This window comes from Salvia miltiorrhiza, chromosome 1 (assembly GCF_028751815.1).
Source record: "Salvia miltiorrhiza cultivar Shanhuang (shh) chromosome 1, IMPLAD_Smil_shh, whole genome shotgun sequence".
Lineage (NCBI taxonomy): Eukaryota > Viridiplantae > Streptophyta > Magnoliopsida > Lamiales > Lamiaceae > Salvia > Salvia miltiorrhiza.
In genome coordinates, this window is record NC_080387.1 from 24,489,848 (window position 1) to 24,507,851 (window position 18,004).

An 18,004-nucleotide genomic window follows, 5' to 3' on the forward strand; every position below is an offset into this window, starting at 1 on the left:
GAAATTTTATTATGTCTCCAGGCTATCATATATTTTTTTAATTTGTCCAGTATCTCCAATTTACATGCATAATTTCGTACACTAATGTGCAAATATTACTACATGAAAATGCATAAAACTTTAACTACAAATAATTATTTTTGTAAATACATTTTTTTAAAAAAAAAAACCCTATACCCTAAACAATAATCTCTAAACATAATAAAACACTAAACCCTAAACCCTAAACACTAAACCCTAAACACTAAAATCTAAACCCTAAAAACTAAAAACTAAACCCTAAAAACTAAACACTAAACTAAACACTAAGAACTAAAAATTAAAAAAAATAAAATAAACCCTAAACACTAAACACTAAACCCTAAAAACTAAACACTAAAATAAAATATTATAAAACAATGCATAATAAAAAACAATGCATAATCAAAAACAAAAAATGCAGATACTGTTAACTAACAATGCATAAATATATATACGAAAATACATAATAGTTTTGTGTAACTTATACTGTTAACTAACAATGCATATTCAAACACAAAAAATGCATCCACTGTTTACTAACAATGCATAATTAAAAACAAAAAATGCATATATTGCATAATCAAAAACAAGAAATGCATATACTGCATAATCAAAAACAAAAAATGCAGATACTGTTAACTAACAATGCATAAATATATATACGAAAATACATAATAGTTTTGTCTAACTTATACTGTTAACTAACAATAAAATACATAACAGATAAAACAATAACGTATAATATAGAACAATAATACGCAAAACGTAGAACAATGAAATATTTCAATTATTTATGTAAATCTTAATCAAGAATACTATACAAAAAATCTAAAATAAAATATAAAAAACCTATTTAACAGCACGTTCCTGATCACAATTACGAGCATCATGGTTCACCATCTCTTTGCAATTGCCACATCTTCGTTTCGGTTTATTCTTATCCCTTAAAGCCTTCTCAATCCTCGACTTCAAACGACTTCCACTACCTTTTGTCTTCACAATATCAGGTGGGTGAACATCAACTACTTCAGGAGGTGCACCACCATAAAACTCATTAAAAAGATCATCATTTGAACTGCTAGAACTATTCACAGACAAAGAATCATGCACACCTTTCAAAGTTTGAAATAACTTCTCCATCTTTACAGAATCACCTTGAACCAAACCTATACAACTATAAGCTAAAGAATATAACTGAGAGAGAGTATCTGTCCCACCAGAATTTGTACTTCCACCAACGCAAATTCCTTTTGTCCAACGCTTTAATATATATTGATCAGGAATCCTCTGAATCTTAACATTCTTCAACACACAAAATACATGCGAACAAAGCCAACCACACCTCACAAAGTGCTTGCAATCACAATTGCAACTATAGTCAGCCAAATTATAAGTGACACTAAATTTACCACTTTCACCATCTTCAACTACATAAACATTCTCGCCGACACCAGTCCTAATCTCCAATATGCAGCAACTGAAACTAGCTGAAACAATCTGCTTTTGAACCTCAACAAACATCCCACTAGTATAAACAGTTGCTGCATGCCTTTCAATTGCCAGATCTGTCACCAACTTTGGGAAACAAGAAACATCAACACTATTGAGACGATCACACTGATTTCTTTGAGCTTCAATAGCACGCTCAAAATGAATAAAGAATTCAATCAGATTTGCACCCCTATTGAAATACCTACGGAAAAAACTATTCTGACTCTCAGACATAGACGTTGTCTTAAATAACCCACTCATATGACAATCTCTAAAAAATGAAGGTGTCACGACCGGACCTAATTAAGGATAATTAAGCCGGGGAAACCGTGACTAATGGAGGGAGATTAGAAGCGGGGTAGAAAGGGGAATAATCAAACAAGAAAGGATCGCATTTCATCATTTTTAACAACATGGATATTTATTATATAACAGAAGTTTAGTCATATAGACTCAAATAACTAGTAAGTTCAGATATCTCTGACTTAGCCAAATAAACATAAAACTTCTGAGTACGCAGCGGAATATGATTCTGATTACATGTATGAAGACATGTAACCCTAGAGTTCATTACTATATAATAAGATAAAAGAATCCCGCTCGTCACTTCATCACCATCGGCAGCTGCTCAACCTGCACATTTAGAAATATATGCAGGGCTTGAGTACAAAAGTACTCAGTGGGCACGTATGCCTAAGTATAAAATACATGCTTCAAAACTGTAAATTGTCATGCCATAGTAAACAGTATAGCAAGGGAGTTTTTCGCTAAAAGGCCCAAGCTTACTAAATTCATTTGTGATTCTTAAAGTTCGACTGCAGTCTAAGTTCTCTTGTAATATATCATATCTGGAACTTTGTGCCGGAGAGGTGGCCACCTCTCACGGTCACTTGACCGGCCAACCCGCTAGATGACTCACGGTCACTGGTGTACACTAGTCAAGGCAGGATAGCTATCAACTGCTCAAGACCCGAATTCGATTACATGATAAAAGCCACATCAGATAGATATCATACTGAAATTTAAATATTTTATGGCAAGACAATATTTGAAATAACTTCAATTAATTTAGTCATGAAATAACTTGCTTGAAGGTAACATTTAAACTCATTTGATATATATATGAAAGTAATGCCCACCTGTTAGAAACTTTTTGTGGTACAGTAGCTCCTTGACTGATTATTAATCTCGTGCTTGACCTTTATTACGAGAATATAAATAAGATATTGCTCGAGTAAAATCCTCAAATAATGAGAATACAGAATTAATTATGCATGATCTTTATGCATGATTTTATTACTCCGAGATGATATTAGAGAATTACTACTATTAATCCTCGCTATCAGATCAAATAAATACCAACTAGGTTTCATCTTGCGTGGTTGAGTAATTAACTAAAATAATTTGTTCGCCTCAGGTGTTCTAACCCACTAATTAAATAAATCCATCCTTCGTGTCGTTACTAAGATATAATTAATTCGGCTTATTCGCTGAATAACCTCATAAAATCTCTCGGGCTTAATAATTAGGAATAGAAATAATATAATAAGTTCAAATAATTAAAAGGCTCAACATAAGACAGCCTAATAATTAATCAAACAAATATGGGCTTGATTTTAATAAATCGTGGCATTCCAATAATTAAATTGAAAAGTTTAGTTGGAGTAATTCATGGACTCAAGTAATTAAAAAAAAAAATTTAGGGCCCAGTTGAATAAATAACCAAGGCCTAAAGAAAATAAATAGAAGGCCCAATCGGAATAAAATAACAAAGCCCAATGAATTAATTAAATTAGGCCCAATGAATTAATTAAATAAAGTCCAACTCAATTAAATAAAGCTCATACGAATCAAAACAACAATTAAATCAAAGCCCATATAAATAAAATCGGAGGCCCAATCAGTAATTAAAATCGGCCATTTAAATAAAATGAGAGGCCCAATATTAATAAATAAGCCAGCCCAACTCAAGCCCAATGAAAATAAATCAACAAGGCCCAAAGAATTTAATAATTAAGCCCAATTAAATAAATAGGAGGCCCAAATTTCCGGCCCAAAAGAAAAATAAAGGCCCAATGAATTTCTCTCCCAACTCTCGGTTCTCTCTCTCTCTTCAAGGAGCCGCTCTCTCTCTCTTTCTCCTCAAACCAGTCGAGACTTCACCCTCAAACTCACGCCTCCCTCTCTCTTTCCTCTTCTCGCTCAGCCTTCTTCAATCGGCTGAGAGCGGCGCCGCCTCCGGCGCGCCGCCTCACCGTTGCCTCCTCCCCTCACTTCTCGGTTCCCTCTCTCTCTCTCTGGATTTTCAGATCGGCCGAGCTCTTTCTCTCTATATTTCTTCCTCTCGTTCCAGCCGAGGCGCCGCCGTCGCCGCTCCGAAATCCGGCGAGTCAGCCGCTGCTGCTGTGCGATTTCCGGCGAACAAAGGCCTGCTCACAGTTGCCTATTGCTGCGTCGTCGGCTGCCTTCGAGATTTCCGCCGCCTCCGTCGATTTCCCCGAGCCCCGACGCCGCTGCTGCTACTGGAATCTTCGGCGACGTTGTCGCCTCAAGCCAGCGTTGCTCCGGCCTGGAATCGCCACCGCCGTCTTGCACCGAGCCGTTGCTGCTGGATGCGGGCGATGGGTATGCCGCCGCTTCGCACGAGTCCGGCGAGCAGGGGGGTCTGTCGTTGCTGCTATTTCCGGAGTCGAAGGCTCGAACCACGCCTCCAACTACAGCTGCTGTTTCGCCGGGTCGCGGCTTGGAGTTCTATCGCCGGACGTCGCCGCTTGGGAGCGCCACCGTCAGCCGCTGCTGTTAACAGCAAGAATCCGGCAGTCGACTCTTCCGGAGCCACCGTCGCTGTGAGTCGCAGAGCTCCGACAGTCCAGTACCACTCATCCTAAAGCTAAGTTCTCTAGTCTCGTTTGTTTTCGTTGCGTATTAGAAATCAATATGCATAAAGACTCCTTCAGGAGAAAATCTGAATTCAATTATCTAATAGTGAGCGTGCTATGGATATATTCGTTCATCTATTAGTGACAATGGTGAGCTAAAGTGGTTCCTTTCTATTTGTTTGTGGAATCACATTACAAATGTATAACTGATCATGATCATGCTTTGATATGAATGTTTTCTGGAATGGTTGATTGAGATAGTGAATTACCTCACTTGTTTTCAACTGCTTGGTTGTTGCTTGAGTTATATGAACTGGAATGGCTTAAGGATTTGGCAGCAATAATTGAAGTCTTCCTTCGATAATTGCAGGTGGAACAACAAGATGGTGGGGTGATGATTAATAGAGGATTGGCAAAGTATAGTGGTAGGCAAGAAGTGGGGAACAAAATTAATGGAAAGAAAAAGAGAAGAAAAAGAAAGGAAAAAAAAAATGTAGAGGAAAATTATTGATGTATTTTCTCTGTCTCGGTGATTCGGTAACTATAAAGTGGATCGCGTGCTCATATTTGTTTGTACTGTTTATTTAAATAAATCTCGATTTCGACATGTGATATCTCGTTAAAATCGATAAGTTATAAAATGAATATAAATTAAATCCGCAGATTTAATTAACTCACGAGTCGGAAATAATCCACGACTTGAATAAAAATAAAATCTAATTCCATCTTGCTTAAAATAAATAACATGACTTTGCTAAGTCAGTTATAACTCTGAAATAATATCATTGACTGCTTTAACAATATAAATTCAGGATCATAAGCTGAATTCATATCAGGATAATAACCGTTTTCATTCACTGATGAACAAAAATAAACACTCATTACTGGATTTAAAAATATATAAAAGAGCGGGTCACTACATACTACCCCTCTTAACAAAAATTTCGTCCCGAAATTTGCATATTTCTTCTAAAACAGTTCGGGGTATTTCTCCTTCATTTTGTCTTCAAGCTCCCACGTGGCTTCCTCTTGTCCGTGGTGTCTCCATAAGACTTTCACTGATGTGATTGCCTTATTCCTGAGTTGTTGTACTTTTCGATCTAGAATGGCCTCTGGTCTCTCTTCATAACTCAAGTCTGGGCAAAGGATCATCTCTTCTTGGTGGATTATGTGCTTTGGATCGAAAACGTATTTTCTGAGTTGTGATACGTGGAAAACATTGTGAACGTTTCCAAAACTTGGCGGTAACGCCAACCTATAGGCTACTGGGCCTATTCTCTCCAAAATCTCATAAGGTCCTACGAATCGGGGCCTAAGTTTTCCCTTGACACCAAACCTAGTTATCCCCTTGGTAGGAGATACCTTTAGGAAGACCTTGTCTCTTATTTCAAAACATAACTCAGTTCGACGTGTATCAGCGTAAGATTTCTGTCTATCTTGTGCCTCCTTTATTCGCCCTCTGATTTGGCGGACTATCTCAACCATCTCATTGACCATGTCTGGTCCTAAAACTTTTCTCTCACCCACTTCATCCCAGTAAAGCGGTGATCTACATTTTCTTCCATATAATGCCTCATATGGTGCCATATCGATAGTCGCCTGGTAACTGTTATTATAGGCAAATTCAATCAACGGCAGCACTGCTTCCCAACTTCCACCCCTGTCTAACACCACTGTTCTCAACATATCTTCGAGGGTCTGAATTGTCCTTTCAGACTGCCCGTCTGTCTGCGGGTGGAAGGCGGTGCTGAAATTTAACCTCGTACCTAACTCCTTTTGTAAGCTCATCCAAAATCTAGAAGTAAATTTTGAGTCTCGGTCTGAAGTGATTGACACGGATACACCGTGTAAGCGTACAATCTCTCGAACATACAACTGAGCTAGCTTGTCTGACCCGTGTGTGATCGGTATTGGTATAAAATGAGCACATTTTGTTAGTCGATCCACTATTACCCAAATGACAGTGTTTCATTTTTTTGTTCTGAGCAAACTAGTCACAAAATCCATTGCAATGTTTTCCCACTTCCATTCCGGAATTTCTAAAGGTTGCAACTTTCCAAATGGCCTTTGGTGTAAAGCCTTCACTTGCTTGCAAGCTAGGCACCTCTATACAAATGATGCTATGTCTCGTTTCATACCTTCCCACCAAAAATACTTCTTCAAATCTTGGTACATCTTAGTACTTCCGGGGTGGGCAGTATAAGGGGTATCGTGAGCCTCACTCATGATTTTATCCTTAAGCTCATCATCGCGGGGAATGCATATTCTTCCCTCAAAGAGGATAGCATTATCTGCTGCTTCTTGATAATTCTTGACTCCTCCTTTCCTTACTGCTTCCCGTAGTTTCTCCATTTTCTCGTCTTTTCTTTGTGCTTCTACAATCATCTTTTTCAAGTTAGGTATCGCTTGCTATCATCCCTGGTGGTTTAACCACTTCTATGCTCATTTTTCCAAACTCTTTGATGAGCTCATTCTATTGGGTGACGAGGCATCCCAACCTAGATTGAGTTTTACGGCTTAATGCATCAGCTACTATATTGGCCTTACCCGGGTGGTAGTTAATACCGCAGTCATAATTCTTCACTAGTTCGAGCCACCTCCTTTGTCTCATATTAAGGTCCTTTTGCTCGAAAAAAATACTTCAGGCTTTTGTGGTCTGTGAATATCTCACACCTAACTCCATATAGGTGGTGTCTCCAAATCTTCAGCGCATGCACCACTGCAGCTAACTCCAGATCATGAGTCGGGTAATTCAGTTCATGTGGCCTAAGCTGTCGTGACGCATACGCTATCACTCTTCCTTCTTGCATTAGCACGCAGCCAAGTCCATTTTTGGACGCGTCTGTGTAGATCACGTATTCCTTATCAGCTGTTGGGACGGCTAACACTGGTGCAGTAGTCAACTTTTCCTTGAGTTCTTGGAAGCTCTTCTCGCACTCCTCTGTCCAAGAAAATTTTATTCCCTTCCTGAGTAGTTGCGTCATTGGCCTTGCAATTTTAGAAAATCCTTCCATAAACCTCCGATAGTAACCTGCCAATCCTAAGAAACTTCTTATCTCATTAGGGTTAGTAGGCGATTTCCATTCGCGCACTGCTTGCACTTTTTCAGGGTCCACTTTAATCCCTTCTGATGACACAATATGTCCTAAAAACGTGACTTCGCTGAGCCAAAACTCACACTTGCTGAATATGGCATAAAGGTGCTCCGTCCTCAACGTTTCTAGAACAATTCTCAGATGTTCCTCATGGTCTTTCTCATTCTTTGAGTAGATCAGAATGTCATCTATGAATACCAAGACAAATTTGTCTAAGTACGGATGGAATACTCGATTCATGAGGTTCATGAACACAGCTGGCGCGTTAGTTAGCCCGAATGGCACAACTACAAATTCGTAGTGGCCATACCTAGTTCGAAATGCCATCTTAGGTACGTCTTCTGGTCGAATCTTCAGCTGGTGATAACCAGACCGCAAATCAATCTTCGAGAACACGCTTGCTCCCTTGAGCTGGTTGAAGAGGTCATCTATCCTTGGTAAAGGATATTTGTTCTTGAGTGTCACTTTGTTCAGTTCCCTATAGTCTATGCACATTCGCAATGTGCCATCCTTTTTCTTCACGAAAAGTACGGATGCACCCCAAGGTGATACACTTAGCCTAATGAATCCAAGTTCCAAAAGTTCTTGCAGTTGTATCCTGAGTTCTTCCAACTCTTTAGGAGCCATTCGGTATGGTGCCTTCGAAATGGGAGCTGCCCCAGGCTCCAAATCAATGGTAAACTCAATTGGTCTGTCCGGTGGTGGCCCTGGCAGAATCTCTGGAAATACATCTGAAAAGTCCCGTACAATTGCTACATCTTCTATGCTCCTTTCAGTTCCCAGTTCTCCGTGCAAGTATACGAGGTAAGCTGGGTATCCATTCTTCATCATTTTCGTTGCTTGTAGGGCGGAGATGATCATCTTTCTTCTCCCCATGCTAATTCCGTGGAAATGTGACGGCTTCCTTCCTGGGGGTCGAAACGATATCCGTCTTTCGTTACAAAGGATGGTGGCATAGTTCTCGGCTAGCCAGTCCATTCCTAGGATTATGTCCACATCTCCCATCGGTATAACATAGGAGTTGTTCACTACAATCTTGTGTGACCCTATGTTCAGTTCTAGGTTCAAGCACACATGATCTACTGTCGTCATCCCTCCTATAGGTGATGATATACTCAACTCCTGGTCAGCTCTTTCCATTTTAAGTTTTAATGTATCAACACATGTACTTGAAATGAAAGTATGCGATGCGCCCGTATCAAATAGAAGTACAACAGGAGTATTGAGTAGCATGCCCATACCTGCCAGGTTTCCCTGGTTGTTCTCGGGCTGCTTCTGCCTTATAGCATAGGCTCTAGCATGACGAGGTTTTTCATGTTGTTTCTGTTGTCGCTGCTGTTGTTGGCGAGCCTGTTGCTGATATGGTTGTTGAGGTTGTGGTTGGTACTGTAGCTGTTGGTGCTGCTGTGACTGTTGATACTGTGGTTGCTGCCTTGGGTATGGTTGGGGCAAAGCTTGAATTGTTCGCAGATGTGGAGCCTGGATAGGTGGGTTTGGCCTTGAACCCATTCCATGTTGCTTATTCGGGCACCGGTTTGCATAGTGCCCCTTCTGGTTACAGATATAGCAACTATCACTGCCGGCCTTACAGATTCCCACATGATTTTTGTTACATTTGGGACAATGTGGGGCCCTCTGTTGGTTATTTCCCATCTGTTTCGGTGCACTCTGGCCTCCATAGCCCTGCGACTGGAAGACCCGTCCCTGCCATGGCCTCTTCTCGCCTTGGTTCGGGTTACTGTTGTCCCATCTCCTCTTTCCTCTAAAATTCTGATTATAATTTTGATCATGTGAAGGTGCTGGAGTAGGTAAAATTGCAGGTCTTTCTCCTGGCATGGCTGCTTCAATGTCTAATGCTCGGCTGAGCGACTCAGTGTAAGACAATCCTCCGTGGCTTGCCAAAGCCATCCTAATTTCGTGCCTCAGACCGGCACAAAACTTTTCAGTCATCTTCTCATCTGTGTCAACTTGTTCCGGCGCATATCTAGACATATCGCAGAACATCCTGTCGTATTGAGTTACCGACATCTTCCCTTGTTTTAGATTGTAAAATTCTGCTTCCTTTTTCTTGCGGTAGCTCTTGGGTATATACTTGTCATATATACCGGCTTTGAATTGTTCCCAAGTCAGGTTTTCTAACTGCTCTGCTGTCATCGTTTTCATCCTTGCTTCCCACCAGAAATCAGCTGACCCAGTCAACTGAAAGGACATACAAGTCAGACGTTCTTGGTCGGTGCAACGCAGGAAGTTGAAAATGCGTTCAATAGCGCGAACCCAAGTTTCAGCTTCTGCCGGGTCTCCTGTCCCGTTGAAGGTAGGTGGGTTCTGTCGCAAGAATAATTCTTCAATCCGTCGTTCTGGCTGAACAGGTGGTTGAACTATTTCGGGTTCTGGTTCTGGCCCTGTTTCTGGGCCTCTTCTTTCATTTCGGGGAATCCTACCCCCGCCTCTTGGTCGTCCTCGTTTTGGCGGCATTCTATTAGGTCAAAACACAAGTTGTCATCGTATTAAAACACAATAAGGACATACTATCATTTCTATAGTTACTCCTTAACTCATCGAGTTCTGCTCCTACTAAAACTTGAGCGAACATATAAATAAAACATAGCGGAACGACTTGCCGCGAAAAACCAATAAGGTCACCATATATAACATAGGGAACATTGCCCCAATGAGGACTTTACATCATCATAAAAGTCTAGATTCAAAGACCTATCTAAGTACCACACATGATGAACTGGCTACCTAGTGAAGCCATCACAAAAAGTACTCAGTCACGGATCGCCCCAAGGTTTCGCGTCTCCGTACTAATACTAGTCAAAATAACTAAGCCAACATAGGGGTATACAAAAGCATCGAAATGATCATCGTTTTCGAAATACACAAATAACGTCCTACTAAATGCACAAGAGATTGTCTGTATGCATTACGTGCTTGACCCTTGGGTTGAAGCATACGTGTTTGACTGATTTAATCTAATGAGTATATGTTTGTCCTTGGGTCACAAAAATCTATCAACAGCTAGTAGATCGCAATGATTCAAATCACAAATGGCAATTAGGCAAAGTGTTTCAATAATTTGCCAAACAATTGAAAATGAATAACCATAGGGTAGAAATGAATTGACTGAAAGGTCGAAACGAAATGACCTAATAGTCTGAACCCGTTTGGCTTTTCAGATGAAGGTTTAAAATATATAGGTTTAAAGACCCATATATGACGACTACTGAGATTTTGGCCATGTGGACTGGCCAGGTCCGACACAACTACTTCTCAATCACTCGGAAATACTTTTCCGAACTTGGTAACTCTTGTTCATTGGCTGCAAAAGGTATATTTGGTCTAAAATCACCACTTTCTTCTTAACATCTTGAACATGTCCTTGAAAATATTCTAGAGCTTCTCAAACTTGGAGTCTGCCTCCTAGTTTAATGCAATCCTTAAACATCTTCTATAGGCGAAATAAGGTAGGCTCGACCTTACTCAACAATGTTCATCAATATGATCTTAATGTTGTACTTCTAGTACTTAGTGTTCCTTCACATAGCGCTTGAAATGCAACCATATAATTCGAAGCACTCTCACGCCTTTACAGGAAATAGATTTTGCATCTCTGAGCATCTTTGCAAGGTATGTGTCACCACACAAAATACTAAATCATGGAATGACCTTAGTCAATGCTTGCATTCTGGCTACTAAACTGAATGTTTAATCTAAAATGTTCTAACTGGGGAATGTCTCTGATCGACTAAGGTATGCATACTTAACCTGCTTAGTCTCTCATCATAATCTCAATCTCTTAACTTTAACCTCGAACCGTTGTCGATATTTCTAGCTCTTGTTAAACTCCAAACCATCTTCAGGAACTCCTCCCGTCTTACGCACTTGTATAGATTTTTCTAGTCAATCATAATGGTTGGTAACTTCTAGTTACCCATGGCACCTATCCTCCTTTCGATTTGTAGCAGGTGATCGTAATCAATAGGGATTCTAAATCATGCTCACGTGTAATATAATAGGTAATTGTAATAATAAAGGTTCTGAATATCTGAAACTATAAGCTGGCAGTTCTAATCGCGATGCTATAACATCATACACAAAGTGTTATAACTGCATGTGAGTCTGACTCTGAAGTTCGAACATAAATCATGAAGGTTCTCTTCATGTCATAACTGATGATAATCGAGAGTTAGTAATGAGTCTTAGCTCATTATGCGATAGCTAACTGATTACATAAGTCACACTCGTCGCTACGAGCAATGATTCACGTGATCTATCATCAAATAAGGCAATAGTCGATTCGGAGCTAACTGATTACATAAGTCACACTCGTCGCTACGAGCAATGACTCACGTGATCTATCATCAAATAAGGCAATAGTCGATTCGGTGTTCTGTCACGCGTGAACAACCTGAATGAAGAACTATGCCTGCTTCAGTGATTCGTGCGTGGCACTCTGCTTGCACTGCTTTCATTGGATTCTCTTCCTCTTTCTTAGCTCTTCACCATGGCTATAGTGAAATATAACTGAGTTTCTAGCTTCTATTGTTCTTCTCGTAACAGTGATCATGCATTCTTAACGCATCTAAGTTCATTGAGATATCTAATCAATTAATAAAGCATAAAACTTGAATGTAAGCATCAGTACATTCATATAGAACGTGAACTTCTCAATGTTTTAAAATCATTACCACCTTCTTTCTTGCTGAGCATGACGATGTGATGAAGTGATGAGCTTTGGTTGACTGACTCATATATACTAGTGATCATACTAGAAAAATGGGCTAACTCTAGGGTTCAGAGCAAATGAACTGCTCTGATACCACTCTGTCACGACCGGACCTAATTAAGGATAATTAAGCCGGGGAAACCGTGACTAATGGAGGGAGATTAGAAGCGGGGTAGAAAGGGGAATAATCAAACAAGAAAGGATCGCATTTCATCATTTTTAACAACATGGATATTTATTATATAACAGAAGTTTAGTCATATAGACTCAAATAACTAGTAAGTTCAGATATCTCTGACTTAGCCAAATAAACATAAAACTTCTGAGTACGCAGCGGAATATGATTCTGATTACATGTATGAAGACATGTAACCCTAGAGTTCATTACTATATAATAAGATAAAAGAATCCCGCTCGTCACTTCATCACCATCGGCAGCTGCTCAACCTGCACATTTAGAAATATATGCAGGGCTTGAGTACAAAAGTACTCAGTGGGCACGTATGCCTAAGTATAAAATACATGCTTCAAAACTGTAAATTGTCATGCCATAGTAAACAGTATAGCAAGGGAGTTTTTCGCTAAAAGGCCCAAGCTTACTAAATTCATTTGTGATTCTTAAAGTTCGACTGCAGTCTAAGTTCTCTTGTAATATATCATATCTGGAACTTTGTGCCGGAGAGGTGGCCACCTCTCACGGTCACTTGACCGGCCAACCCGCTAGATGACTCACGGTCACTGGTGTACACTAGTCAAGGCAGGATAGCTATCAACTGCTCAAGACCCGAATTCGATTACATGATAAAAGCCACATCAGATAGATATCATACTGAAATTTAAATATTTTATGGCAAGACAATATTTGAAATAACTTCAATTAATTTAGTCATGAAATAACTTGCTTGAAGGTAACATTTAAACTCATTTGATATATATATGAAAGTAATGCCCACCTGTTAGAAACTTTTTGTGGTACAGTAGCTCCTTGACTGATTATTAATCTCGTGCTTGACCTTTATTACGAGAATATAAATAAGATATTGCTCGAGTAAAATCCTCAAATAATGAGAATACAGAATTAATTATGCATGATCTTTATGCATGATTTTATTACTCCGAGATGATATTAGAGAATTACTACTATTAATCCTCGCTATCAGATCAAATAAATACCAACTAGGTTTCATCTTGCGTGGTTGAGTAATTAACTAAAATAATTTGTTCGCCTCAGGTGTTCTAACCCACTAATTAAATAAATCCATCCTTCGTGTCGTTACTAAGATATAATTAATTCGGCTTATTCGCTGAATAACCTCATAAAATCTCTCGGGCTTAATAATTAGGAATAGAAATAATATAATAAGTTCAAATAATTAAAAGGCTCAACATAAGACAGCCTAATAATTAATCAAACAAATATGGGCTTGATTTTAATAAATCGTGGCATTCCAATAATTAAATTGAAAAGTTTAGTTGGAGTAATTCATGGACTCAAGTAATTAAAAAAAAAAATTTAGGGCCCAGTTGAATAAATAACCAAGGCCTAAAGAAAATAAATAGAAGGCCCAATCGGAATAAAATAACAAAGCCCAATGAATTAATTAAATTAGGCCCAATGAATTAATTAAATAAAGTCCAACTCAATTAAATAAAGCTCATACGAATCAAAACAACAATTAAATCAAAGCCCATATAAATAAAATCGGAGGCCCAATCAGTAATTAAAATCGGCCATTTAAATAAAATGAGAGGCCCAATATTAATAAATAAGCCAGCCCAACTCAAGCCCAATGAAAATAAATCAACAAGGCCCAAAGAATTTAATAATTAAGCCCAATTAAATAAATAGGAGGCCCAAATTTCCGGCCCAAAAGAAAAATAAAGGCCCAATGAATTTCTCTCCCAACTCTCGGTTCTCTCTCTCTCTTCAAGGAGCCGCTCTCTCTCTCTTTCTCCTCAAACCAGTCGAGACTTCACCCTCAAACTCACGCCTCCCTCTCTCTTTCCTCTTCTCGCTCAGCCTTCTTCAATCGGCTGAGAGCGGCGCCGCCTCCGGCGCGCCGCCTCACCGTTGCCTCCTCCCCTCACTTCTCGGTTCCCTCTCTCTCTCTCTGGATTTTCAGATCGGCCGAGCTCTTTCTCTCTATATTTCTTCCTCTCGTTCCAGCCGAGGCGCCGCCGTCGCCGCTCCGAAATCCGGCGAGTCAGCCGCTGCTGCTGTGCGATTTCCGGCGAACAAAGGCCTGCTCACAGTTGCCTATTGCTGCGTCGTCGGCTGCCTTCGAGATTTCCGCCGCCTCCGTCGATTTCCCCGAGCCCCGACGCCGCTGCTGCTACTGGAATCTTCGGCGACGTTGTCGCCTCAAGCCAGCGTTGCTCCGGCCTGGAATCGCCACCGCCGTCTTGCACCGAGCCGTTGCTGCTGGATGCGGGCGATGGGTATGCCGCCGCTTCGCACGAGTCCGGCGAGCAGGGGGGTCTGTCGTTGCTGCTATTTCCGGAGTCGAAGGCTCGAACCACGCCTCCAACTACAGCTGCTGTTTCGCCGGGTCGCGGCTTGGAGTTCTATCGCCGGACGTCGCCGCTTGGGAGCGCCACCGTCAGCCGCTGCTGTTAACAGCAAGAATCCGGCAGTCGACTCTTCCGGAGCCACCGTCGCTGTGAGTCGCAGAGCTCCGACAGTCCAGTACCACTCATCCTAAAGCTAAGTTCTCTAGTCTCGTTTGTTTTCGTTGCGTATTAGAAATCAATATGCATAAAGACTCCTTCAGGAGAAAATCTGAATTCAATTATCTAATAGTGAGCGTGCTATGGATATATTCGTTCATCTATTAGTGACAATGGTGAGCTAAAGTGGTTCCTTTCTATTTGTTTGTGGAATCACATTACAAATGTATAACTGATCATGATCATGCTTTGATATGAATGTTTTCTGGAATGGTTGATTGAGATAGTGAATTACCTCACTTGTTTTCAACTGCTTGGTTGTTGCTTGAGTTATATGAACTGGAATGGCTTAAGGATTTGGCAGCAATAATTGAAGTCTTCCTTCGATAATTGCAGGTGGAACAACAAGATGGTGGGGTGATGATTAATAGAGGATTGGCAAAGTATAGTGGTAGGCAAGAAGTGGGGAACAAAATTAATGGAAAGAAAAAGAGAAGAAAAAGAAAGGAAAAAAAAAATGTAGAGGAAAATTATTGATGTATTTTCTCTGTCTCGGTGATTCGGTAACTATAAAGTGGATCGCGTGCTCATATTTGTTTGTACTGTTTATTTAAATAAATCTCGATTTCGACATGTGATATCTCGTTAAAATCGATAAGTTATAAAATGAATATAAATTAAATCCGCAGATTTAATTAACTCACGAGTCGGAAATAATCCACGACTTGAATAAAAATAAAATCTAATTCCATCTTGCTTAAAATAAATAACATGACTTTGCTAAGTCAGTTATAACTCTGAAATAATATCATTGACTGCTTTAACAATATAAATTCAGGATCATAAGCTGAATTCATATCAGGATAATAACCGTTTTCATTCACTGATGAACAAAAATAAACACTCATTACTGGATTTAAAAATATATAAAAGAGCGGGTCACTACAGAAGGAATCCAATAACTACGCTGAGCAAACATAGAATCAAACCATTTATCACCAACCAAACCATATTTCTCCATTAAATCATTCCATCTTCGTTCAAAACTCAAAGGCTCAGTAAACTCAGACCATGCAAGACGATTAAAATCCTTTTTAAACTGTAAATCGGTCTTAAGTCGATGTGGAACCTTATCCATAACTTTAACCATGATATGCCACATGCAAAATCGATGACGCGTATCATATAAAACACGTTCAACAGATTTTTTTAAAGCTGGATCTTGATCTGTAATAATCATCCTTGGTCTTCTCCTCATGCATTCAACAAACTTCTCAAGAACCCATGAATATGATTCCTCATCCTCATGAGAAATTAGTCCAGCACCAAAGGTCACACAACTTCCATGATTATCTTTACCAGTGAATGGCACAAATATAAGATTATATCTGTAGCAACAAAATAAAAGAAAAACATACTTAAAACACAATTCATAATGCTATATAACAAGATGCACAACATATATCATAAGTATGCATACCTGTTAGTTGAGTATGTCGCATCAAATGATACAGATTCACCAAAAGCATCATATTTCTGAATTGATAAAGGATCAGCCCAAAACAGCCTTGTAAGTTTATCAGAACTATCAACTGCATATTCAAACTGAAAATCGCTACAAATTTCACGCTTATTGAACAAATTATTCAATAGAATCTGAGCATCAGAACCAAGAACATATGCACGCAAATCACGTGCAAAATTCTTAAAATCCACCGCTGTACATCCAACTTTATCATAACCCCCAACCAATTCCTTAAACAAATGGAATGATTTAACAGGACCAATATTGGTTTTAACACAGTTCAATACAAACTTCTTATGCCCATGATCCAACTTACGATTAGACAACATAAAATGTTGAAGATTATCTGAAACAAATCGATGACTATGACCCTCAATAAAATTCACAATAGTGTAAGAACCACCATCAACAACACGAAGAATAATACGAGCTTTGCAATCTACTCTTGTACTCATCCTAGATCTAATATTTCCACCAGATTTACTCAACCCTTCCCGACTACAAAAAATAAGTCTAGAAATAATCACCCCAGATTTCTTACGCTTAACAGCACCAAGACGCGACTTAAATCCACAACGCTTAGCATAAGCCATATAAAACTTTTCACCATCATCTAATGAAGAAAAATTCTTCCCAACAATAGGTTTAAACTCATCATCACATTCAGGTAAAAACACTGTATCAGAAGTTGAACTCTGATCAGAAAAAACACCATCTGCAAAAAATAAAAATAAAAATGAATCATAATCTCAAAAATCCAAATGCATAATGCATAACAACGGGAATGCATAATCTAAAATAACCAAATGCATAATTCATATACAAGAGAATGCATAACATATTTTATCAAAATAAATACATCCGATAAAAATAAAATATTTAAACACACATGCATAATACTAACCACTAACATGCATATATATATTAAAAAAATGCATAATGCATAAAAATGAGAATGCATAAAAATGAGAATGCATAATCTCAAATAACCAAATGCATAATTCATAAACACGAGAATGCATAATATATATTAGCAAAATAAATACATCCGATCAAAATAAAGTATTTAAACACACGTGCATAATCCGAACCACAAACATGCATATATATATTAAACAAATGCAAAATTTTAAATAAAAATTTAACGTAAAAAAAATATAGCACAACACATAAGTTAAAATAAAAAAAAAACCAAACAAAAAATACAGATTTCATATCAACACATAACGCAAACGTAATTTCCGATTTATTATACATAATGCAGAAGAAAAAAACGATAAAATCATCAAACTAAAGAAAATAAAAATACAAGGAACAAATAATATTCATCACGAAGAACAACGAATTAAAAAAAAAAACAACTAACTGAACAACGAATAATCAATACATGATTCCTCAATTCAAAACACAATAAGAACAAACTGAACGACGAATAATCTCACAAATGAAGAGAATCGTCATGAACGTCAAATAACAAACAATACCTGATTCCTCAATCGTCATGAACGAGAAAACGAACGATTCTCACAGATGAAGAGAATCGCAATGAATATAGAAACACAAGCGCGAAGACTGCGAGGTAAAAAAAATAACAGAC

General features: G+C 38.8%; 2 protein-coding genes across 1 annotated transcript; one reads left to right on the plus strand and one right to left on the minus strand.

The window, feature by feature from the left end:
* Nucleotides 1-18,004, plus strand: part of LOC131007125 (uncharacterized) — a 68,082-nt gene that overhangs the window by 39,494 nt on the left and 10,584 nt on the right.
* Nucleotides 871-17,235, minus strand: LOC131004390 (protein FAR1-RELATED SEQUENCE 5-like). The gene is made up of 3 exons (XM_057931101.1): nt 16,363-17,235; nt 15,829-16,270; nt 871-1,755 (listed from the first exon to the last, which is right to left on the minus strand). The coding sequence occupies exons 1-3, from the start codon at nt 16,998-17,000 to the stop codon at nt 871-873; spliced, it is 1,965 nt and encodes a 654-aa protein (XP_057787084.1). The 5' UTR covers nt 17,001-17,235.

Coding starts and splice junctions, on each gene's coding strand:
- LOC131004390 (XM_057931101.1), bottom strand. CDS start 17,000: ATGGCTTATGCTAAGCGTTGTGGATTTAAGTCGCGTCTTGGTGCTGTT. Junction 16,271..16,362: donor GCGACATACTCAACTAACAG/GTATGCATACTT, acceptor TTGTTGCTACAG/ATATAATCTTATATTTGTGC. Junction 1,756..15,828: donor GTAGTTATTGGATTCCTTCT/GTAGTGACCCGC, acceptor GGGTTATTTAAG/ACAACGTCTATGTCTGAGAG.